The following is a 26,111-nucleotide window of genomic DNA, read 5'->3' as shown; positions in this document are numbered from 1 at the left end:
TGCCAGACTTGCTGAGTTTTTCCAGGTAATTCTGTTTTTGTTAGGGAGAAACTGTTCCTGCTCGTAAAAGGATCAAGAACGAGAGGGCACAGATTTAAAGTGATTTGCAAAAGAAGCAAATGTGACGGAGAAAAAACTTTTTCACACAGCGAGTGGTTCGGGTCTGGAATGCACGGCCTGGAAGTGTGGTGGAGGCAGGTTCAATCGAGGCATTCAAGAGGACATTAGATGATTATTTGAATAGAAACAATGTGCAGGGGTACAGGGAAAAGGCAGGGCAATGGTATTAGATCATAATGCTCATTTGGAGAGCCGGTGTAGACATGATGGGCTGAATGGCCTCCTCCCGGCTGTTAAAATTCTGTGATTCTGTGGCTGTAAATTGTTTTATCTGTCTGATCCTGTACAGTAAAGTTTATTTTTGTTTGTTCAAAAACTGTGGAATCTTGTGTCTTTAATCACTTAGCAAGTGTCTTGGATCTCAAGCTTTGTCTACTTTAAACTAAAAAGTTACTGGTCACTAACTGTATCGTACCAAAACCCTGGGGGTCTGGGAAGGGTCATGAGGACTCGAAACGTCAACTTTGTTCTTCTCCGCCGATGCTGCCAGACCTGCTGAGTTTTTCCAGGTATTTCTGTTTTTGGATTTCCAGCATCCGCAGTTTTTTGTTTTTATCATAACACAGATGGTGCAGACACGATGGGCTGAATGGCCTCCTGCACCAGAACAATTCTGTGATTCTGTGATGACATAAAACTTAGCAGTCTAGCAAATGGTGAGCAGGATAGTAACAGACTTCATGAGGACATAGATGTTCTGGTGAAATGGGCATATCCAATTTGGTGTGAATAAATGTGAAGTGATGCACTTTGGAAGGAACAACATGAATATGCAGTATAAACTAAATGGACCTATTCTGAGGGGTACAATAGTGGAGGAAACTGGGGGTAAATGTTCACAAATTCCTGAGAGGGGCTGGGAAAGTTGATAAGGCTGTTAAGAAAGTTTGGGATACTTGGCTTTGTAAATAAGGGCATTGAATACAAAAGAAACAAATACACCACAATTTAGGAAGGGTGTCAGGACCTTAGAGAGTAGGTACAGAAGTTTTTCCAGGATAATAGCTGGGATTCCAGGTAATCAATTATTGCAATTGTGAGTCACTAGCTGATGACAGAGGGAAATGGCAACATCTCTGTGGGCTGGTGTTCACCCACAATAACCAGTGGCTACAATGGCTTGGCACCAGATGCCAATGCCAAAAACAATAACCCACAATGACATATGGTAACTTGATGTGCAACACATGTTGCAGAACCTGCCTCTCAAGATTGGTTTCTTGAGCCATCAGCAAAGGTGTGACACTCCAGAGGAACTTTCAAAAAGCATTTAGACATGTTCTTTAAGATGATGATGTGATTCTGTGATTTGCAGTGTATGGCAGGAAGAAGCTGGAATGTGGGATTAATTGGACAGCTCCTACAATGAGAGGGGAGGGTGAATGAGTGAGAGGGGAATAGAGAGAGATAGAAAGTGAGTGGAGTGAGAGACTGAGGGGAGAGAGAGGTTGTGGAAAGAATAGATGACTGAAGATGTTCTAATGAACAATGCACAGTATGTTAAAACCGCATAGTGCATAAATCAACTCCTGGGTAACCCAAGTATATTTCCATTGCTTCAGGGAGGAAATGGTTTGTGCTGAGTGCTGAGTTCAGTCAACTCATTTGGCACTGAGGCCAATCAATACTCACAGGAACAGTGATCATTCAGGGATGGGTATGGTTCATTTCAGGAAGTGTATGGTTAGTTTGGCACTGTTCATTTCAGTAGTGTTGTGTAAGGGTCTGGCACATATAGGATTATTGTGGGACTGAGTACAGTACCGCCCACATAATGATGTAAGAGCACATGACCCGCACCCAGAGTCAGTCTCGTGTTGGACAGAGCCGTGTGTACCAGCAAGCATGGAGATATCTCCTATCTGAACCCTTTACTGTATATTTGTACATAGTTCTAGTAGTTAATAAAGACTTACAGTTAACCTACGTATGACTACGAAGACTTCTTCAGACCTACTGAACTTTAACCAGTACCTTGTGGCATAGCGGTATTGTCACTGGACTAGTCATTCAAAGACCCAAGGTAATGCTCTGGGGACCCAGGTTCAAATCCCACCACAGCAGATGGTGAAATTTGCATTCAATAAGAATTTGAAATTAAAAAGTCTGATGACTGTTCTTTAGGGAAGGAAATCTGCTGTCCTTACCTGGTCTGGCCTACATGTGACTCCAGACCCACAGCAATGTGGTTGACTCTTAAATGCCCTCTGAACAAGGGCAATTCAGGATGGGCTAGCCAGTGATGCCCACATCCCAAAAATGAATTTAAAAAAAACAAGAAGGGACACTATGTTAATCTTTCCACTTTGGTGTCAGTAGCTCACATTAGCAGTGCCTTCACTATGCAACCTGTAGATGAGAGAAGATCCAAAGGTTCAGATGAATTTGGTTAGTGAGCTGTGCATGTTCACAGCCCATCAGACAGAGAGCACTGGAAGAGGAGCTTTTTGATTAAAGAGAATTACAGGTCACCAAGAACTCCAGTTTTATTTTATGCAGTGATACCAGCAGAAAGGATTTACATTTGGTAATAATAGCTGAGCTTCAGGAAACATGTTTAGATCACGTGGGGCCAGCAGAACTTTCCCACTCGAGGTTCAGGTGAAACCACTGAAAATCCCCCTCCCTCCTGCAGCTAGACTGTCCACTCAGTGTACACAGGACATGAAATCCAGGCTGATGCTGTGTGGATCTGGGGTACTTGTCCAAGCAGCGAGATCACTGGGTGAGTTGTACTTGTAGTAATGTGCGCCGACAAACAGGTAGACACCATTAGTGTTGCACATGGCCCCGTCGACATGGGAATGGCCAATCCGGAACCCGTCACCTAGATTCCTGGGAGTCTTTTCCAGATTGACGCTCTGCACCTGATTACCTGCAACATCAGGGAAGAAGAAGAGGTTAGAAAGAAAAGAGTTACATTTCTCCAGACTCTTGCACAATCACAGAACCTCCCAAAGTCATTTCCAGCCAATGAAGTACTTTTTGAAATTGAGTTGCTGTTGTAATATTTGAAATGCAGCAGCTAATTTGCACACAGCAAGATCCCAGAAACAGTAATGACCTTCTTGGTGTGGGCAGAACACGAACTAGCCGTGTGATGTATCTCAGTGTATGAAATTGGCTGTGTGATGTATCCTGGAGTGTGATTGCCCATTTCATGTGTCCCAGAGTTTGATTGACCATGTGATGTATTGTGGAGTGTGATTGGCCGTGTGATGTGTCCCAGAATTTGATTGGCCATGTGATGTATTGTGGAGTGTGATTGGCCGTGTGATGTGTCCCAAGATGTGATTGGCCATGTGATGTATTGTGGAGTGTGATTGGCCGTGTGATGTGTCCCAGAATTTGATTGGCCATGTGATGTATTGTGGAGTGTGATTGGCCGTGTGATGTGTCCCGAGATGTGATTGGCCATGTGATGTATTGTGGAGTGTGATTGGCTGTGTGATGTGTCCCAGAATATGATTGGCCATGTGATGTATTGTGGAGTGTGATTGGCCGTGTGATGTGTCCTGAGATGTGATTGGCCATGTGATGTATTGTGGAGTGTGATTGGCCATGTGCTATGTCCCAGGATGTGATTGGCCATGTGATGTGTCCCGGGATGTGATTGGCTGTGTGATGTGTCCCGGAGTATGATTGGCCATGTGATGTATTCTGGAGTGTGATTGGCTGTTTTGGTCCCAGCTATACACTGGATGTGATGGGCTAGATTTTGACTACCCCTCCGGCAGCACTGAGCACATAGGATATTTGGTAGGAATAACTAAACAGATGAATTGACTGCACAAATAGAAATAAATATGTATGACCTGATAGCCATTACAGAAACATGGCTACAGGATGACAAAGTCTGGTACCTGAAAATTCAAGGGTACATGACATTTAGGGAGGACAGGAAAAGGTGGAAGGGTAGCTCTGTTAATGAAGGATGGCATTGGTATAAATAGAGAGATGATCTTACTTCTGGAGATCAAGATGTAGAATCAGTTTGAGGAGAGATGAGAAATAGTAAAGGTAAGAGGTCACTTGTGGCAGTGCTTTATAGGCCCCCTAACAGTAGCCACACTGTATACCGGCAGAAAGAATGGTGGCTTGGGAGAAAGGCACGGTGATAACCATGGGTGTTTCAATCTACATATCGATTGGACGAATCAGATTGGCAAAGGTAGCCTGGATGATGAGAACATAGTGTTTTCGGGATAGTTTCTTAGAGCAGCCCGTTCTAGAGGCAACCAGAGAGCAGGATATACTTGATTTGATAATGTGCAAAGAGACAAGATTAATTAATGACCTCATAGGCAGCAGTGATCATAAAATGATAGAATTTCACATTCAATTTGAGGGAGAGGGGAATAGATATAAGACTGGTGTTGTAAATTTAAATAAGGGCAATTTTGAGGCCATGAACTCAGAGCTGGCTAAAGTGAAATGGGAAATTAGGTTAAGGGATAGGTCATTACCGATGCAGTGGCAGACGTTTAAGGAGATATTTCAGAACACAGAAAAAATACAGTCCGGTGAGAAAGAAAGACTCTAAGGGAAGGACACACCAGCTGTGGCTAACTAAAGAAGTTAAAGGTCATATTAAATTGAAAGAAAAGGCATTTAATTCTTCAAAAATTATACAGAACATAAAGAACAGCAAAGAATGACTAAAAGAATAATAGAGAGGGAGAAATTAGAATACGAGAGAAAGCTAGCTAGAAATATGAAAACAGACAGCAAGAGTTTTTACAGGTATTTAAAAAGGAAAAGAGTAAATCAAGTGAACATTGGTCATCTGGTGGTGAGTCTGGGGAATTAATAATGGAAAATGAGGAAATGGCAGATGAATTGAACAGATATTTTGCAGCTGTCTTCACTGTAGAGGATGCAAATGACATTGCAGAAATAATTGTTAATCAGGAGGTGAAAGTGAGGGAGGAACTTAAAACGATTACAATTACCAGGGAAAGGGCACTGAGAAAATTATTGGAACTAAAAGCTGACAAGTTCCCAGGTTCTGATGGACTTCATCCTGGGGTCTTAAAAGAAGCGGCTGAAATAATGGATACATTGGTTTTAATTTTCCAAAATTCCATAGATTCTGGAAAGGCCCTGTTAGATTGGAAAATAGCGAATGTGACTCTTTTCAAAAAAGGAGGGAGACAGGAAGCAGGAAACTACAGGCCAGTTAGCTTAACATCTATTTTTTATATTTGTTCACGGGATGTGGGCGTTGCTAGCTAGGCCATCCCTAGTTGCCCTTGAGAAGGTGGTGGTGAGCTGCCTTCTTGAACCACTGTACGAACATATGAAATAGGGACAGGAGTAGGCCATTCAGCCCTTTGAGTCTGCTCTGCCTATCAATAAGATCATGGCTGATCTGTTTGTGTTTCGAATTCCACATTCCCATCTAACCCCGATGGGCCTAACAAGCCTAACCTCTTGCCTAACAAGAATCTATCTACCTCTGCCTTAAAAATATTCCATGACCCGCCTCCACCACCTTCTGAGGCAGAGAGTTCCAGTCACACAACCCTCTGAGAGAAAAAAATTCTCCACATCTCTGTCCTAAAAGGGTGACCCCTAATTTTAAACAGTTCCCCCTAGTTCTGGACTCACCCACAAGAGGAAACATCCTTTCCACACCCACCTTGTCAAGGCCGTTCAGGATCTTGTAAACTTCAATCAAATCACCCCTCACTCTTCTAAACTCCAGTGGAAACAAACAGTCTGTCCAACCTTTCCTCAGAAGACAACCCACTCATTCCAGGTATCAATCTAGTAAACCTCCTCTGAACCGCCTCCAATGCATTTACATCCTTCCTTAAATAAAGTGACCAAAACAGCACACAGTATTCGAGATGTGGTATGTACACCCACAGAGCTCTTAGGAAGGGAGTTCCAGGAGTTTGACCCAGTGACAGTGAGAGAACAGCAATATAGGTCTAAATCAGGATGGTGAGTGGCTTGGAGGGGAACTTCCAGGTGGTGGTGTTCCCATCTATCTGCTGCCCTTCTCCTTCTAGATGGTAGTGGTTGTGGGTTTGGAAGGTGCTGTCGAAGGAGCCTTGGTGAATTCCTGCAGTGCATCTTGTAGATGGTACACACTGCTGCTACTGGGCGTCGGTGGTGGAAGGAGTGAATGTTTGTGGATGTGGTGCCAATCGAGCGGGCTGCTTTGTACTGGATGGTGTCAAGCTTCTTGAGTGTTGTTGGAACTGCACTCATCCAGGCAAGTGGGGAGTATTCCATCACACTCCTGACTTGTATTTTGTTGACGGTGGACAGACTTTGGGGATTCAGGAGGTGAGTTACTCACCACAGGATTCCTAGCCTCTGACCTGCTCTTGTAGCCACAGTATTTATATGGCTAGTCCAGTTCAGTTTCTGGTCAATGGTAGGCCCCAGGGTGTTGATAGTGGGGGATTCAGTGATGGTAATGCCATTGAACGTCAAGGGGCGATGGTTAGATTCTTGTTGGAGATGGTGATTGCCTGACACTTGTGTGGTGTGAATGTTACTTGCCACTTGTCAGCCCAAGCATGGATATTGTCCAGGTCTTGCTGCATTTAAACATGGACTGCTTCAGTATCTGAGGAGTCGCAAATGGTGCTGAACATTGTGCAATCATCAGCGAACACCCCCACTTCTGACTTTATGGTGTAAGGAAGGTCATTGATGAAGCAGCTGAAGATGGTTGGGCCGAGGACACTACCCTGAGGAACTCCTGCAGTGATGTCCTGGAACTGAGATGACTGACCTCCAACAACTACAACCATCTTCCTTTGTGCTGGGTATGACTCCAACCAGTGGAGAGTTTTCTCCCTGATTCCCATCAACTCCAGTTTTGCTCGGGCTCCTTGATGCCACACTCGATCAAATGCTGTCTTGATGTCAAGGGCAGTCACTCTCACCTCACCTCGGGAGTTCATGTCCATGTTTGAACCAAGGCTGTAATGAGGTCAGGAGCTGAGTGGCCCTGGCGGAACCCAAACCGAGTATCAATTAGCAGGTTATTGCTAAGCAAATGCTGTTTGATAGCACTGTTATTGTCCCCTTCCATCACTTTACTGATGACCGAATAGACTGATGGGGTAGTAATTGGTTGGGCTGGACTTGTCCTGTTTTTTGTGTACAGGACATACCTGGGCAATTTTCCACATAGCCAGGTAGATGCCAGTGTTGTAGCTGTACTGGAACAGCTTGGCTAGGAGTGTAGCAAGTTCTGGAGCACAAGTCTTCAGTACTATTGCCAGAATATTGTCAGGGCCCATAGCCTTTGCAGTATCCTGTGCCTTCAGCCGTTTCTTGGCATCATGTGGAGTGAATTGAATTGGCTGAAGACTGGCGTCTGTGATGCTGGGGACCTCCGGAGGAGGCCGAGATGGATCATCCACTCGGCACTTCTGGCTGAAGATTGTAGCAAATGATTCAGCCTTATCTTTTACACTGATGTGCTGGGCTCCTCCATCATGGAGGATGGGGATATTTGTGGAGCCTTCTCCTCCAGTGAGTTGTTTAATTGTCCACCACCATTCACAACTGGATGTGGCAGGACTGCAGAGCTTAGATCTGATCCGTTGGTTGTGGAATCACTTAGCTCTGTCTATCACTTGCTGCTTATACTATCTGGCACGCAAATAGTCTTGAGCTGTAGCTTCACCATGTTTACACATCATTTTTAGGTGTGCCTGGTGCTGCTCCTGGCATGCCCTCCTGCACTCTTCATTGAACCAGAGTCGATCCCCTGACTTGATGGTAATGGTAGAGTGGGGGATATGCCGGGCCATGAGGTTACAGATTGTGTTCGAGTACAATTCTGTTGCTGCTGATGGCCCACAGCACCTCATGGATGCCCAGTCTTGAGTTGCTAGATCTGTTTGAAATCTATCCCATTTAGCACAGTGGTAGTGCCACACAACACGATGGAGGGTATCCTCAATGTGAAGGCAGGACTTGGTCTCCACAACGACTGTGCGGTGGTCACTCCTACTGATACTGTCATGGACAGATGCATCTGCAGCAGGCAGGTTGGTGAGGATGAGGTCAAGTATGTTTTTCCCTCACCACCTGCTGCAGACCCAGTCTAGCAGCTATGTCATTTTGGACTTGGACATTTGAGTCCCCCACCCAGAGTGCATTCTGCGCCCTTGCCACCCTCAGTGCTTCCTCCAAGTGGTGTTCAACATGGAGGAGCACTGATTCATCAGCAGGAGGATTCCTTGCCCATGTTCGACCTGCGACTTCATGGGGTTCAGAGTTGATGTTAAGGACTCCCGGGGCAACTCCCTTCTGACTGTATACCACTGTGCCCCCACCTCTGCTGGGTCTGTCCTGCTGGTGGGACAAGTCATAACCAGGGATGGTGATGGTGGAGTCTGGGACATTATCTGTAAGGTGTGATTCGGTGAGGATGACTATGTCAGGCTGTTGCTTGACTAGTCTGTGAGACAGCTCTCCCAATTTTGGCACTAGCCCCCAGATGTTAGTAAGGGGGACTTTGCAGGGTTGACAGGGCTGAGTTTGCCATTGTCGTTTCCAGTGCCTAGGTCGATGCCGGGTGGTCCATCTGGTTTCATTCCCTTTTTGACTTTTTAGTGGTTTGATACGACTGTGTGGCTTGCTAGGTCACTTCAGAGAGGCATTAGGAGTCAACCACATTGCTGTGGATCTGGAGTCACATGTAGGCCTGATTTCCTTCCCTAAAGGGGAACCACATGGGTTTTTAATAACATTCGACAATAATTTCAGGGTCATCATCAAACTTTTAATTCCAAACTTTATTGAATTCAAATGTCACCGTCTGCTGTGGCAGGATTCGAACCCAGGTCCCCAGAGGATTACCCTGGGTCTCTGGATTACTAGTCCAGCGACAATACCACTACCCCATCGCCTCCCCTGAAGGGAAATTCCTGGTATCTATTATTAAGGAGGTTATAGTGGGGCACTTAGAAAATCTCAATGCAATCAGGCTGAGTCAACATGGTTTTGTGAAAAGGAAAATCATGTTTAACTAATTTATTGGAGTTCTTTGAGGAAATGACAAGCAACGTGGAGAAAGGGGAAGCTCAGGGTGTGCTGTTCTTAGATTTCCAGAAGACAACTGACAAGGTGCCAGATCAAGGGTTATTACAAAATAATCATGGTGTAGGGGGTAACATATTAGCATGGATAGAGGATTGATTAGCTAACAGAAAACACAGAGTAGACATAAATGGGTCATTTCTTGGTTGGCAAGATGTGATGTCTGGAGCGTCACAGGAATCAGTGCTGGGGCCTCAACTCATTACAATTTATATCAATAACTTGGGATGAAGGGACTGATGGGATGGTGGCTAAATTTGCTGATGACACAAAGATAGGTAGGAACAAAAGTTGTGAAGAGGACATAAGGAGGTGATAAAAGGATATAGACTTGGTTAAGAGAGTGAGCAAAAGATTGGCAGATGGAATATAAGGTGGGAAAATGTAAACTTGTCCACATTGGCAGGAAGAATAGAAAAGCAGCATATAATTTAAATGGAGAGAGATTACAGAACTCTGAGGTACAGAGGGATCTGGGTGTCATGGTACATGAATCATAAAAAGTTAGTATGCAGGTACAGCAAGTGATTAGGAAGGCAAATGGGATGTTGGTGTTTATTGCAAGGGGAGTGGAATTTAAAAGTAGGGATGTTTTGCTACAGTTGCTAAAGGGTGTTTGTGAGACCACATCTGGAGTACTGTGTACAGTTTTGGTCTCCTTATTTAAGAAAGGATATAAATGCATTAGAAGCAGTTCAGAAAAGGTTCACTCAACCGATATCTGGGATGGGGGGGTTATTTTATGAGGAAAGGTTGGATAGTCAGGGCCTTTACCCACTGGAGTTTAGAGAATGAGAGAAGATCTTATTGAAACATATAAGATCCTGAGGACTTGGCAGGTTAGATGCTAAGAGGATTTTTCCCTTGTGGGAGAGACTAGAACTGGGGGGCACAGTTTAATAAAAGGTGTCACCCTCTGACAGTGCAGCACTCCCTCAGTACTGACCCTCTGACAGTGCAGCGCTCCCTCAGTACTGACCCTCTGACAGTGCAGCACTCCCTCAGTACTGACCCCCTGACAGTGCAGCTCTCCCTCAGCACTGACCATCTGACAGTGCAGTACTTCATCAACACAGATCCTCCGACAGTGCAGTGTTCCCTCAATAGTGATTCTCCAACAGTGCAGCATTCCCTCAGTACTGACCCTCTGACAGTACAGTCCTCCCTGAGAACTGACCCTCTGACAATGCAGCTCTCCCTCAGTACTGACCCTCTGACCATGCAACACTCCCTCAGTACTGACCCTCTGACCATGCAGCACTCCCTCAGTACTGACCCTCTGACCATGCAGCACCCCCTCAGTACTGACCCTCTGACTATGCAGCACTCCCTCAGTACTGACCCTCTGACCATGCAGCACCCCCTCAGTACTGACCCTCTGACCATGCAGCACTCCTTCAGTACTGACCCTCTGACCATGCAGCACTCCCTCAGTACTGACCCTCTGACCATGCAGCACTCCCTCAGTACTGACCCTCTGACCATGCAGCACTCCCTCAGTACTGACCCTCTGACAGTGCAGCACTCCCTCAGTACTGATCCTTATTATGGTTTTCAAAAGGAAATTTGATTATTATCTGAATAGAAAATTGCACGGGCTGAGGGGAAAGGGCGGGAGTGTCGGACTTTTTTATTCATTCACGGGATTACCGATCCATAATTGCCCTTGAGAAGGTGGTGGTGAGCTGCTTTCTTGAACTGCTGCAGTCCATGTGGTGTAGGTACACCCACAGTGCTGTTAGGGAGGGAGTTCCAGGATTTTGACCCGGCGACAGTGAAGGAACGGTGATATATTTCCAAGTTAGGATGGTGAGTGACTTGGAGGGTAACTTCCAGGTGGTGGTGTTCCCATCTATCTGTTGCCCTTGTCGTTCTAGATGGTAGTGGTCATGGGTTTGGAAGGTGCTGTCTAAGGAGCCTTGGTGAATTCCTGCAGTGCATCTTGTAGATGGTACACACTGCTGCTACTGTGCATCGGTGGTGGAGGGAGTGAATGTTTGTGGATGTGGTATCAATATGGGGAGGCGATGGGGTAGTGGTATTGTTGCTGAACTAGTAATCCAGAGATTCAGGGTAATTCTCTGGGGACCCAGGTTCGAATCCCGCCCTGGCACATGGTGAAATTTGAATTCTGGAATTAAAAGTCTGCTGCTAACCCTGAAACCATTGTTGTAAAAACCCATCTGGTTCACTAATGTCCTTTAGGGAAGGAAATCTGCTGTCCTTATCTGGCCTGGCCTACATGTGACTCCACACCCACAGCAATGTGGGTGACTCTGATGCCCCTGAACATGGGGTAATTAGGGATGGGCAATAAATGCTAGCCTAGGCAGTGACACCCACATCCCATGAAAGAATAAACAAAAGATTAAGCGGTCTGCTTTGTCCTGGGTGGTGTCGAGCTTCTTGAGTGTTGTGGGAGCTGCACTCAGCCATCACATTCCTGCCTTGTGCCTTGTAGATGGTGGACAGGCTTTGTGGATTCAGGAGGTGAGTTACTCACTTAGTCAAACTCCTGAAAAACTCCTCCTTTTGACTTCCCACTGGGATCTCTACATGAACTCAGAGAAAAATAACAGAACAACTGGAAATATTTCACAGAGATCATTGCAACATATACATTTGTCTTACCCAAGATCACGTAGAGAAGAGAAGATCCTTGGCAGATAAATGTTGCATCGACACCTGTACTGGGGATTCCCAACTCTTCAGTCACAGGTTTGGGATATCCTTCAATCAATGCGTATTGTGCCTCAGCTTTGTATACGAATAGTTGTGATCCCTGAAAATGAAAGAAACTTTTATAATAAAGTATATTTTGGGTTAGATTTAAACCATTTCCATTTGACTTTTACAGCACACCCTCAACTATTATTATCAGGGAATCAGTGATGGTCCATCATTGTTCTCAGTAAGAAGCAGAAATAGACACAGAGAGGGTTGATGAGAGTAATGCTGTTGATGTGGTGCACATGGTTTTCCAAAAGGCATTTGATAAAATGCCGCACAACAGGCCTGTGAGAAAAGTAGTAGCTCGTGGAGCAAAAGGGACAGTAGCCTGATGGATACAAAACTGGCTGAGTGACAGGAGACAGAGAGTAGTGCTGAATGGTTGTTTTTCATACTGAAGGAAAGTTCACAATGGAGTTCCCCAGGGCTCAGTGTTGGCACCCTTGCTTTTCCTGACATATATTAATGACCTAGAGCTTGGTGTACAGGGAACAATTTCAAAATTTGTGGATGGTACAAAAATTGGAAGCTTTGTGAACTGTGAGGAGGACAGTGCGGAACTTCATAAGGACATAGACAAGTTTGTGGAATGGACAGATAGGTGGCAGATAAAATTAAATGCAGAGAAGTGTGAGGGGATTCATTTTCTTAGGAAGAGCACTGAGAGACAATATAAAATAAAGTTTACAATTCTCAAGTGGGTGTTGAGCAGAGGGAACAGCCAGAAACACACACACACTGAGGAACAGTCAAACACACACACACTGAGGAACAGTCAAACACACACACACTGAGGAACAGACAGAAACATATACACACTGAGGAACAGTCAAACACACACACACTGAGGAACAGTCAAACACACACACACTGAGGAAAAGTCAAACACACACACACTGAGGAACAGTCAGAAACACACACACTGAGGAACAGACAGAAACATATATACACTGAGGAACAGTCAAACACACACACACTGAGGAACAGTCAAACACACACACACTGAGGAACAGTCAAACACACACACACTGAGGAACAGTCAAACACACACACACTGAGGTACAGTCAAACACACACACACTGAGGAACAGCCAGAAACACACACACTCTGAGGAACAGTCAGAAACATGTGCACACACTGAGGAGCAGACAGAAACATATACACACATACACACACACTGATGAAAATTGGAAACACACACACATACAGTGAGGATCTCACACACAGTGAGGATCAGACAGAAACACAGACACACTGAGGAACACACAGAAACAAACACACAGACTGAGGAACTGACAGAAACACACACACAGACTGAGGAACACACAGAAACAAACACACAGACTGAGGAACTGACAGAAACACACACACAGACTGAGGAACAGACAGAAACACACACACAGACTGAGGAACAGACAGAAACAAACACACAGACTGAGGAACAGACAGAAACACACACACAGACTGAAGGGCAGACAGATACACAGACACACTGGGGAACAGACAGAAACACAGAGATATTGACGAACACTCAGAAACACAGACACACTGAGGAACAGACAAAAACAAACACACAGACTGAGGAACTGACAGAAACACACACACAGACTGAGGAACAGACAGAAACACACACACAGACTGAGGGGCAGACAGATACACAGACACACTGGGGAACAGACAGAAACACAGAGATATTGACGAACACTCAGAAACACAGACACACTGAGGAACAGACAAAAACAAATACACAGACTGAGGAACAGACAGAAACACGCACACAGACTGAGGGGCAGACAGAAACATGCACACAGACTGAGGAACAGACAGAAACACGCACACAGACTGAGGGGCAGACAGAAACACGCACACAGACTGAGGGGCAGACAGATACGCAGACACACTGAGGAACAGACAGAAACAAACACACAGACTGGTGAACAGATAGAAACACACACACAGACTGAGGAACAGACAGAAACAAACACACAGACTGATGTACAGATAGAAACACACACACAGACTGAGGAACAGACAGAAACACACACACAGACTGAGGGACAGACAGATACACAGACACACTGAGGAACAGAAAGAAACAAACACACAGACTGATGAACAGATAGAAACACATACACAGACTGAGGAACAGACAGAAACACACACAGACTGAGGGACAGACAGAAACAAACACACAGACTGAGGGGCAGACAGATACACAGACACACTGAGGAACAAACAGAAACAAACACACAGACTGATGAACAGATAGAAACACATACACAGACTGGGGAACAGACAGAAACACACACAGACTGAGGGACAGACAGAAACACACACACAGACTGAGGAACAGACAGAAACACACACACAGACTGAGGAACAGACAGAAACACACACACAGACTGAGGGGCAGACAGATACACAGACACACTGAGGGATAGACAGAAACACACACACAGACTGAGGAACAGACAGAAACACACACACAGACTGAGGGGCAGACAGATACACAGACACACTGAGGGATAGACAGAAACACACACACAGACTGAGGGGCAGACAGATACACAGACACACTGAGGAACAGAAAGAAACAAACACACAGACTGATGAACAGATAGAAACACACACACAGACTGGGGAACAGACAGAAACACACACACACACTGAGGAACAGACAGAAACACACACACAGACTGAGGGGCAGACAGATACACAGACACACTGAGGGATAGACAGAAACACACACACAGACTGAGGGGCAGACAGATACACAGACACACTGAGGAACAGAAAGAAACAAACACACAGACTGATGAACAGATAGAAACACACACACAGACTGGGGAACAGACAGAAACACACACACACTGAGGGACAGACAGAAACAAACACAGACTGAGGGGCAGACAGATACACAGACACACGGAGGAACAGACAGAAACACACACACACTGAGGGACAGACAGAAACAAACACACAGACTGAGGGGCAGACAGATACACAGACACACAGAGGAACAGAAAGGAACAAACACACAGACTGAGGAACAGTCAGAAACATGTGCACACACTGAGGAACAGTCAAACACACACACACTGAGGAACAGACAGAAACACACACACAGACTGAGGAACAGACAGAAACACACACACAGACTGAGGAACAGTCAGAAACATATACACAGACTGAGGAGCAGACAGAAACACACACACAGACTGAGGGACAGTCAGAAACACAGACACAGACTGAGGAACAGTCAGAAACACAGACACACACACACTGAAGACCACGAGGGTCAGATGATGGAAATGTCGGAAGGTGTAGTCTTAATGCTGCTACTTACCTGGATAAAGTATATCTTTTTGTTCCAGCTGAAGACACCATCAATTTTTCCGTGCAGCTCTGGCCAGCTGAACCTCAATGGCCAGGGGTGCCAACCATCTCGTTTCGTGTCCAGGCGAAAATACAAGTTCTCTGGAAAGCCACCAAAAAGACAAATTTAATTCAGAAGCGGCCAGGAGGGAATGTTGCTGAGGCCCTTGGCACAAAGTGACTATCACTCACACCAAGCCCAGTGTCACGAGAAGCTTCTCCCCTCACTCTGAGAACATGAACATCCCTGCCTGACCCTGGTCTCCTCACATTGTCACCGAAACCAATGACTCCGCTTTCCCCTTTTGTATCTCCCAACTACCCTCTCTTCTGGTGCTTTTTTAAATTCATTTATGGGATGTGGGCATCATTGGCAAGGCCAGCATTTGTTGTCCATCCCTAATTGCCCTTGAACTGAGTGGCTTGCTAGGCCATTTCAGAGGGCAGTTAAGAGTCAGCCACATTAGTGTAGATCTGGAGTCACATGTAGGCCAGACCAGGTAAGGACAGCAGATTTCCATCCCTAAGGGACATTAGTGAAGCAGATGGGTTTGTATGAGAATTGATGATAGTTTCACGGTCACCATTACTGAGACTTGCTTTCAAGTCCAGTTTTATATTAAATGAATTTAAATTCCATCAGCTGCCTTGGTGAGATTTGAACCTGTGTGACCAGAGCATTCGCCTGGGACTCTGGATTATTGGTCCAGTGACATTATCACGACACCACCATCTCCCCTCAAGGTGTGAATCAAAAGCGATTGCTGCAGCAGGGATATTAAAGTGAGGGGCTTCACAGGTGAGCCTTCTCCCTTCATTGGATGTACACTTGCAGGAATCATTAAATACAGAGCAGAGGGCACGTTCAATTTTTCCTCTGATAAAGGGTCATGACCTGAAACATTAATTCTGTCTCTTTCTCTCCACAGATGCAGCTGGACCTTCTGAAAATTTCCAGCATTTCTGGTTTTTTTCAGATTTCTGGCACCTGGAGTATTTTGTTTTTTCTGACTATTTCCAGCTTAACTGAGGGTCATGAGGTCTCTCGGGTATATTGGGATTTGACTGAATGCAGACAACCAGTGAAACTGAGAGCCTCCTGAACTATAACAGCGAATGTCACACTGGATGGGGCCTGTCCTCTGAGTGTGGTCTCACCTCGGAACGCATAGACCCTTCCCAACTCATCCTCGTTGAACTCATCAAATGATCGGTTATTGCAGCGGTTATAGTTGGAATCAGCTGATGTTTTGTTCTTTTTCCCATGTCCTGTTGAATAGAAAGATCCCATAAGATCCCACCCTGGGTTAATATCTGGCCCAATGTTTCTGTGTCCCTCAAACAGGAGCAAGAACAAATCTCTCACCTCGTCCTTCACAATGCATGAAGTAATCCCGTGCATCCTTCGGATAGCCTGAGGGAACGATGCCGGTACCGGGATAGAAGCGAGTGAAATTTGTCCCTTGAAAGCAGTAAAAATTACCAAGCCACAACAGTGCTGATGTGCAGTGATGAACTTGAGGCCACGTCTTTTCCTTCACCAACTTGGTCTGGAGATCTAGCAGGTACACTGTTTCTCCTGTACAGAGGATTGCAGAGTTTATTTCTTTGTCCTGTTTTACTCCTCATACCCAGAAGGGTTGGAATCCTCAGGGCTTTAGGATTTCCAGGCGTGGGAGCACCTTGAATGCGACACAGCAGGGTTAGGGGTTAGGGTTAAGGTGAGGGGTTAGCATTAGGGTGAAGGTTGGGGGTTAGAGGTTAGGGTGAGGGTTAGAGGCTGGAGTTTGGGATGTGGAGTTAGGGCTGGGGTTAGAATTGGGCTCAGGGTTATGGTTTAGGGTTAGGGGCTAGGGTAAGGGTTAGGGTTCAGGGGTTAGGGAAGAGAGTCCTGCAGTCAGCATCGGGGTGAAGCAGTCTGGGAAGAGTGTCCCGCAGTCAGCATTGTGGTGAAGCAGTCTGGGAAGAGCGTCCTACAATCAGCATTGCGGTGAAGCAGTCTGGGAAGTGTGTCCTGCAGTCAGCATCGCGGTGAAGCAGTCTGGGAAGAGCGTCCTGCAGTCAGCATCGCGGTGAAGCAGTCTGGGAAGAGCGTCCTGCAGTCAGCATCACGGTGAAGCAGTCTGGGAAGAGTGTCCTGCAGTCAGTTCTTGTTGAAAATAACAAGAGTGACATCACAAGACAGCGCGAGAGAGTGGCGGAGAGATCAGAACCAGCGCGAGTGCGGGGAAGCTTCAAAAAGTGATGTCAGCACAAAGGTGAAAGCTGATTGGTGAGTAGTGGGTAAGTGTTTTTCTCCAGTTTAAAATAGATTAAGCTAAGGAAAGGTAAGAGTTCAAGTTTTTATTTAAAGTACATAAATAATTTAATTTTTTTTACAGTATTTAACTTAAAGAAAGGGTTTTTTTTCAACTAGAGGCATCGCAGGGCAGCTCAGTCCCCTGTTATGTACCGCCTGCAATATGTGGGAAGTGCTAGATGCTCCTTGCACTCTGACCATCCACGTGTGCAGCAAGTGCCACCAGCTGCAGCTACTTAAGTTCCGAGTTTCAGAGCTTGAGCAGCAGCTGGAGGCACTGAGGTACATCCATGAGGGTGAAAGTTTTGTGGATAGCACGTTATTAGACGCGGTCACCCCACAGCTTATGGAAGTGCAGGCAGAAAGGGAATGGGTGACCATCAGTCAGAAGAAAGGTATCAGGTGGGTAGTCAGGAAATCTCCAGGGTGCATCTCGCTTGAGAACCATTTTTCTGTGTTGGAAAACGGTGAGAGTGACGGTTCCTCTGGGGAGTGCAGCCTCGCTCATGGCTCTGTGAGTGGCTCAGCTGCACAGGGGGGGAGGAAAAAGAGGGGAAGAGCAATAGTGGTAGGAGACTCGATAGTAAGGGGAATAGACAGGCGTTTCTGCAGCTGTAGACGTGACTCCAGGATGGTATGTTGTCTCCCTGGTGCCCGGGTCAAGGCTGTCACTGAACAGCTGCAGGGCATTCTAAAGAGGGAGGGCAAACAGACAGAGATCGTGGTACATATTGGTACCAATGACATAGGTAGAAAGAGGGATGAGGTCCTGCAAGCAGAATTTAGGGAGCTAGGAAACAGATTAAAAAACAAGACCTCAAAGGCAGTAATCTCTGGATTACTTCCAGTGCCATGCGCTAGTGAGTATAGAAATAGGAGATTAGTCCAGATGAATGCGTGGCTGGAGAGATGGTGCAGGAGGGAGGGCTTTAGATTTCTGGGACATTGGGACTGTTTCTGGAGGCAGTGGGGCCTGGAGAAGGCAGACGGGTTGCACCTGAACCAGAATGGGACCAACATCCTTGCGGGGAGGTTTACTAATGCTGTTGGGGAGGGTTTAAACTAACTTGACAGGCGGATGCGATCCTGAGAGGAGGTTCAGCAGGGGGAGATGCACAGCCAAAATTAGAAGAGAGAGCAAGTGAGTCTGGAAGGCATAGAAATGATAGGTCAGTTAAGGCACAAGGGAGTTTGGCAAGGTTGGATGGTATTTATTTTAATGCGAGGAGTCTGACGAATAAGGCAGATGAGTTGAGGGCACAAATTAACACATGGAAGTATGATGTCATTGCTGTCACAGAGACATGGCTGAGAGAGGGGCAGGATTGGCAGCTCAATATTCCAGGATATAGGGTCTTCAGGCGACACAGGGAAGGAGGTATAAGAAGAGGGGGTATCGCAATATTGATCAAGGAATCAATTACAGCAGTAAGGAGGGATGATATCTTAGAAGGCTCCTCAAATGAAGCCGTATGGGTAGAACTGAAAAACAAAAAAGGAACAATCACATTGCTGGGATTGTACTATAGGCCCCCAAACAGTCAGAGAGAAATAGAAGAGCAGATATGTAGGCAAATTTCAGAGAAGTGTAAAAATAATAGGGTAGTAATAGTGGGGGATTTCAACTTCCCCAACATTAACTGGGTTAGTCATAGTGTGATAGATTTAGAGGGAGTGGAATTCTTAAAATGCATTCAGGAAAGCTTTTTAAGCCAGTATGTAGAAGGTCCTACAAGAGAGGGGGTGGTCCTGGACTTAATTTTAGGGAATGAAGCCAGTCAAGTGGTAGAGGTATCAGTGGGGGAGCATTTTGCAGATAGTGATCATAACTCCATTAGATTCAAGGTTGTTATGGAAAAGGACAAGGATGGGCCAGAAATCAGAGTTCTAAATTGGGGGAAGGCCAATTTTAATAAGATCAGATATGATTTGGCCAGAGAGAACTGGGAGCAGTTACTTGTAGGTAAATCTACGTCAGAGCAGTGGGACTCATTCAAGAAGGAAATAGGGAGAATACAGGGCCAACATATTCCAGTAAAGACAAAGAGTGGGACCAACAAATCCAGGGAACACTGGATGTTGGGGGATATACAGGATTGGATAAAGAGAAAAAGGGAGGTTTACGGCAGATACTGAGGGCTCAAAACAGCAGAATCCCTAGAGGAGTATAGAATGTGATGAGGAGAATTTAAAAAGGAAATTAGGAGAGCAAAAAGGGGCATGAAAAAACATTGGCAGGTAAAATAAAGGAAAATCCAAAGTTATTTTACAAGTACATTAAGAGTAAGAGGATAACTAGGGAAAGAGTAGGGCCCATTAAGGACCATAGTGGTAATTTGTGTGTGGAGCCGGAAGACGTAGGTAGGGTTCTAAACGAATACTTTGTGTCGGTGTTCACAAGTGAGAGGGACGATGTGGGTATGGAAATCAGGCAGAAGGACTGTGATATAATTAAAGAAATTAGCATAGAAAGGGAGAAGGTTCTAAGTGGTCCGGCAGGCTTAAAAGTAGATAAATCTCCAGGCCCGGATGAAATGTATCCCAGACTGTTGAGTGAGGCAAGGGAGGAGATAGCAGGGGCGCTGGCAATAATTTCCAATACCTCTCTGGTCTCAGGAGAGGTGCCAGAGGACTGGAGGACAGCCAATGTGGTACCGTTATTCAAGAAGGGAGGAAAGGATAAACTAGGGAACTACAGGCCAGTCAGTCTAACCTCAGTGGTGGGGAAACTATTGGAAGCGATTCTGAGGGACAGAATTAATCTGCACTTGGAGAGGCAGGGATTAATCAAGGACAGTCAGCATGGTTTTGTAAAGGGGAGGTCATGTCTGACCAATTTGATTGAATTTTTTGAAGAGGTGACCAGGTGTGTAGATGAGGGCAATGCATTTGACGTAGTCTACTTGGCCTTCAGCAAGGCTTTTGATAAGGTCCCGCATGGGAGACTGATAACGAAGGTAAGAGCCCATGGGATCCAAGGCAATTTGGCAAATTGGATCCAGAATTGGCTGAGTGGCAGGAAGCAGAGGGTGATGGTCGAGGGGTGTTTTTGTGACTGGATGCCTGTGTCCAGTGGGGATCCACAGGGTTTGGTGTTGGGTCGCTTGCTGTTTATGGTATATATAAACGATTCAGACTTGAATGTAGGAGGGTTGATCAGTAAGTTCATGGATGACACGAAAATTGGTGGGGTGGTAAATAGTGAGGAGGATAGCTTTAGATTACAGGGGGATATAGATGGGCTGGTCAGATGGGCTGATCAGTGGCAAATGGAATTTAATCCAGATAAGTGTGAGGTGATGCACTTGGCCAGGACAAGCAAGGCACGGGAATACACGATGAATGGTAGGACCCTGGGAAGTACCGGGGATCAGATGGACCTTGGTGTGCATGTCCACCGGTCCCTTAAGGTAGCGGGACAGGTAGATAAGGTGGTTAAGAAGGCATATGGGATACTTGCCTTTATTAGCCGAGGCATAGAATATAAGAGCAGGGAGGTTATGCTGGAACTGTATAAAATCCTGGTTAGGTCACAGCTAGAGTATTGTGTGCAGTTCTGGGATCCGCATTATAGGAAGGATGTGATTGCACTGGAGAGAGTGCAGAGGAGATTTACCAGGATGTTGCCTGGGCTGGAGAGTTTTAGTTATGAGGAGAGATTGGATAGACTGGGGTTATTTTCCCTGGAGCAGAGGAGATTGAGGGGGGACATGACTGAGGTGCATAAAATTATGAGGGGCATAGATAGGGTAGGGAGGAAGGAACTTTTCCCCTTGGTGGAGGGATCAATAACCAGGGGGCATAGATATAAAGTAAGGGGCAGGAGGTTTAGAGGGGATGTGAGGAAGAATTTTTTCACCCAGAGGGTGGTGGGAATCTGGAACTCACTGCCTGAAAGGGTGGTAGAGGCAGAAACCGTCATAACATTTAAGAAGTATTTGGATGTGCACTTGTGATGCCATGGTATACAAGGCTATGGGCCTAGTGCTGGAAAATGGGATTAGAATAGTTAGGTACTTGTTTGCCCAGCGCAGACTCGATGGGATGAAGGGCCTTTGTCTGTGCTGTGGGCCTCTCTGATTCTATGACTCTTGGGGTAGGGTCAGAGTTAGGGATTAGGGTAAGAGGTTAATGTTTTTTATTCATTCCCGGGATGTGGACTTCGCTGGCCGGGCCAGCATTTATTGCTCATCCCTAGTTGCCCTTGAGGAGGTGGTGGTGAGCTGCCTTCTTGAGCCGCTGCAGTCCTTCTACATGGTAGTGGTCGTGGGTTTGGAAGGTGCTGCTGAAGGTTAGGGTTATGCATTAGGATTAGAGGTCAGATTTAGGGATTAAAGTTAGGGTTGGGGTAGGGGTTAGGGGTTAGAAGTGGGGTCAGGGTAGAGTAGAGGCTAGGCATTGAAAACTGTGGCTCACTGGGTAGAATGCTCTCATCCTGGAGTCAGAGAGTCATGACTTCAATATCCACTGGAGACACTTGAATAGAGAATCCACAACAACAGTCCAGGGCATTGCTGAGGGAGTGCTGCACTGTCAGAGAGTCAGTGCTGAGGGAGTGCTGCACTGTCAGAGAGTCAGTACTGAGGGAGTGCTGCACTGTCAGAGGGTCAGTACTGAGGGAGTGCTGCACTGTCAGAGGGTCAGTACTGAGGGAGTGCTGCACTGTCAGAGGGTCAGTACTGAGGGAGTGCTGCACTGTCAGAGGGTCAGTACTGAGGGAGTGCTGCACTGTCAGAGGGTCAGTACTGAGGGAGTGCTGCACTGTCAGAGGGTCAGTACTGAGGGAGTGCTGCACTGTCAGAGAGTCAGTGCTGAGGGAGTGCTACACTGTCAGAGAGTCAGTACTGAGGGATTGCTGCACTGTTGGATGGTCAGTACTGAGGGAGCGCTGCACTGTCAGACGCTCAGTATTGAGGGGGTGTGACACTGTCAGAGGGTCGGTACTGAGGGGGTGCTACACTGTCAGAGGGTCAGCACTGAGGGAGTGCTGCACTGTCAGAGCGTCAGTTCTGAGGCGGTGCTATACTGTCAGAGGGTCAGTACTGAGGTGGTGCTACACTGTCAGAGGGTCAGTACTGAGGGAGTGCTGCACTGTCAGAGGGTCAGTACTGAGGGAGTGCTGCACTGTCAGAGGGTCAGTACTGAGGGAGTGCTACACTGTCAGAGGGTCTGTATTGAGGGAGTGCTGCACTGTCAGAGGGTCAGTACTGAGGGGGTGCTATACTGTCAGAGGATCAGTACTGAGGGGGTGCTGCACTGTCGGAGGGTCAGTACTGAGGGGGTGCAACACTGTCAGAGGGTCAGTACTGTGGGAGTGCTACACTGTCAGCGGGTCAGTACTGAGGGGGTGTGGTACTGTCAGAGGGTCAGTACTGAGGGAGTGCTGCACTGTCAGAGGGTCAGTACTGAGGGAGTGCTACACTGTCAGAGGGTCATTACTGAGGGAGTGGAACACTGTCAGAGTGTCCGTACTGAGGATGTGCTGCACTGTCAGCGGGTCAGTACTGAGGGAGTTCTACACTGCCAGAGGATCAGTACTGAGGGAGTGCTGCACTGTCAGAGGGTCTGTACTGAGGATGTGCTGCACTGTCAGCGGGTCAGTACTGAGGGAGTGCTACACTGCCAGAGGATCAGTACTGAGGGAGTGCTGCACTGTCGGAGGGTCAGTACTGAGGGAGCGCTGCACTGGCAGAGGGTCAGTCCTGAGGGAGTGCTGCACTGTCAGAGGGTCAGTACTAAGGGAGTGCTGCACTGTCGGATGGTCAGTGTTGTGGGAGTGCTGCACTGTCAGAGGATTAGTATTGAGGGAGTGCTACATCATCAGAGGGTCAGTACTGAGGGAGTGCTGCACTGTCAGAGGGTCAGTGCTGAGGGGGTGCTACACTGTCAGAGGGTCAGTACTGAGGGAGCTCTGCACTGTCGGAGGGTCAGTACTGAGGGAGTGCTACACTGTCAGAGGGTCAGTACTGAGGGAGTGCTGCACTGTCAGAGGGTCAGTACTGAGGGAGTGCTACACTGTCAGAGGGTCAGTACTGAGGGAGTGCTGCACTGTCAGAGGTTCAGTACTGAGGGAGTGCTGCACTGTCAGAGGGTCAGTACTAAGGGAGTGCTGCACTGTCAGAGGGTCAGTACTGAGGCTGTGCTGCACTGTCAGCGGGTCAGTACTGAGGGGGTGCTATACTGTCAGAGGGTCAGTACTGAGGGAGTGCTGCACTGTCAGAGGGTCTGTATTGTGGTAGCGCTGCACTGTCAGAGGGTCAGTACTGAGGGGGTGCTATACTGTCAGAGGGTCAGTACTGAGGGGGTGCTACACTGTCAGAGGGTTAGTACTGAGGGAGCACTGCACTGTCGCATGGTCAGTACTGAGGGAGTGCTGCACTGTCAGAGGGTCAGTACTGAGGGAGTGCTGCACTGTCAGAGGGTCAGTACTGAGGGAGTGCTGCACTGTCAGAGGGTCAGTACTGAGGGAGTGCTGCACTGTCAGAGGGTCAGTACTGAGGGAGTGCTGCACTGTCAGAGGGTCAGTACTGAGGGAGTGCTGCACTGTCAGAGAGTCAGTGCTGAGGGAGTGCTACACTGTCAGAGAGTCAGTACTGAGGGATTGCTGCACTGTTGGATGGTCAGTACTGAGGGAGCGCTGCACTGTCAGACGCTCAGTATTGAGGGGGTGTGACACTGTCAGAGGGTCAGTACTGAGGGAGTGCTGCACTGTCAGAGCGTCAGTACTGAGGCGGTGCTATACTGTCAGAGGGTCAGTACTGAGGTGGTGCTACACTGTCAGAGGGTCAGTACTGAGGGAGTGCTGCACTGTCAGAGGGTCAGTACTGAGGGAGTGCTGCACTGTCAGAGGGTCAGTACTGAGGGAGTGCTACACTGTCAGAGGGTCTGTATTGAGGGAGTGCTGCACTGTCAGAGGGTCAGTACTGAGGGGGTGCTATACTGTCAGAGGATCAGTACTGAGGGGGTGCTGCACTGTCGGAGGGTCAGTACTGAGGGGGTGCAACACTGTCAGAGGGTCAGTACTGTGGGAGTGCTACACTGTCAGCGGGTCAGTACTGAGGGGGTGTGGTACTGTCAGAGGGTCAGTACTGAGGGAGTGCTGCACTGTCAGAGGGTCAGTACTGAGGGAGTGCTGCACTGTCAGAGGGTCATTACTGAGGGAGTGGAACACTGTCAGAGTGTCCGTACTGAGGATGTGCTGCACTGTCAGAGGGTCATTACTGAGGGAGTGGAACACTGTCAGAGTGTCCGTACTGAGGATGTGCTGCACTGTCAGCGGGTCAGTACTGAGGGAGTTCTACACTGCCAGAGGATCAGTACTGAGGGAGTGCTGCACTGTCAGAGGGTCTGTACTGAGGATGTGCTGCACTGTCAGCGGGTCAGTACTGAGGGAGTGCTACACTGCCAGAGGATCAGTACTGAGGGAGTGCTGCACTGTCGGAGGGTCAGTACTGAGGGAGCGCTGCACTGGCAGAGGGTCAGTCCTGAGGGAGTGCTGCACTGTCAGAGGGTCAGTACTAAGGGAGTGCTGCACTGTCGGATGGTCAGTGTTGTGGGAGTGCTGCACTGTCAGAGGATTAGTATTGAGGGAGTGCTACATCATCAGAGGGTCAGTACTGAGGGAGTGCTGCACTGTCAGAGGGTCAGTGCTGAGGGGGTGCTACACTGTCAGAGGGTCAGTACTGAGGGAGCTCTGCACTGTCGGAGGGTCAGTACTGAGGGAGTGCTACACTGTCAGAGGGTCAGTACTGAGGGAGTGCTGCACTGTCAGAGGGTCAGTACTGAGGGAGTGCTACACTGTCAGAGGGTCAGTACTGAGGGAGTGCTGCACTGTCAGAGGGTCAGTACTGAGGGAGTGCTGCACTGTCAGAGGGTCAGTACTAAGGGAGTGCTGCACTGTCAGAGGGTCAGTACTGAGGCTGTGCTGCACTGTCAGCGGGTCAGTACTGAGGGGGTGCTATACTGTCAGAGGGTCAGCACTGAGGGAGTGCTGCACTGTCAGAGGGTCTGTATTGTGGTAGCGCTGCACTGTCAGAGGGTCAGTACTGAGGGGGTGCTATACTGTCAGAGGGTCAGTACTGAGGGGGTGCTACACTGTCAGAGGGTTAGTACTGAGGGAGCACTGCACTGTCGCATGGTCAGTACTGAGGGAGTGCTGCACTGTCAGAGGGTCAGTACTGAGGGAGCGCTGCACTGTCAGTGGGACAGTACTGAGGGAGTGCTGCACTGTCGGACGGTCAGTACTGAGGGGGTGCTGTACTGTCAGCGGGTCAGTACTGAGGGAGTGCTACACTGTCAGAGGGTCAGTACTGAGGGAGTGCCGCACTGTCAGAGGGTCAGTACTGATGGAGTGCTGCACTGTCACAGGGTCAGTACTGAGGGAGTGCTGCACTGTCAGAGGATCAGTACTGAGGGAGCGCTGCACTGTCGGAGGGTCAGTACTGAGGGAGCGCTGCACTGTCAGGGTCAGTACTGAGGGAGTGCTACACTGTCAGAGGTTCAGTACTGAGG

General features: G+C 47.5%; 1 protein-coding gene across 1 annotated transcript in view; it reads right to left on the bottom strand.

Moving 5' to 3' along the window:
* Positions 1 to 2,588: 2,588 nt before the first annotated feature.
* Positions 2,589 to 26,111, bottom strand: part of LOC144675334 (hemopexin-like) — a 56,717-nt gene continuing 33,194 nt past the window's right edge. Inside the window, exons 7-11 of the mRNA XM_078536168.1 lie at positions 16,668 to 16,880; positions 16,460 to 16,570; positions 15,273 to 15,403; positions 11,827 to 11,977; positions 2,589 to 2,995 (exon numbers count right to left, since the gene is read on the bottom strand). Coding sequence (XP_078392294.1) covers positions 2,769 to 2,995; positions 11,827 to 11,977; positions 15,273 to 15,403; positions 16,460 to 16,570; positions 16,668 to 16,880 — 833 coding nt within the window. The 3' untranslated portion in view covers positions 2,589 to 2,768. The remainder of the gene's footprint in view (positions 2,996 to 11,826; positions 11,978 to 15,272; positions 15,404 to 16,459; positions 16,571 to 16,667; positions 16,881 to 26,111) is intronic.

Source organism: Cetorhinus maximus, unplaced genomic scaffold, assembly GCF_964194155.1.
Source record: "Cetorhinus maximus unplaced genomic scaffold, sCetMax3.hap1.1 HAP1_SCAFFOLD_954, whole genome shotgun sequence".
Classification (NCBI taxonomy): domain Eukaryota; kingdom Metazoa; phylum Chordata; class Chondrichthyes; order Lamniformes; family Cetorhinidae; genus Cetorhinus; species Cetorhinus maximus.
Note: the sequence above shows the minus strand (reverse complement) of the source record. Positions and strands in the feature narration are given on the sequence as shown.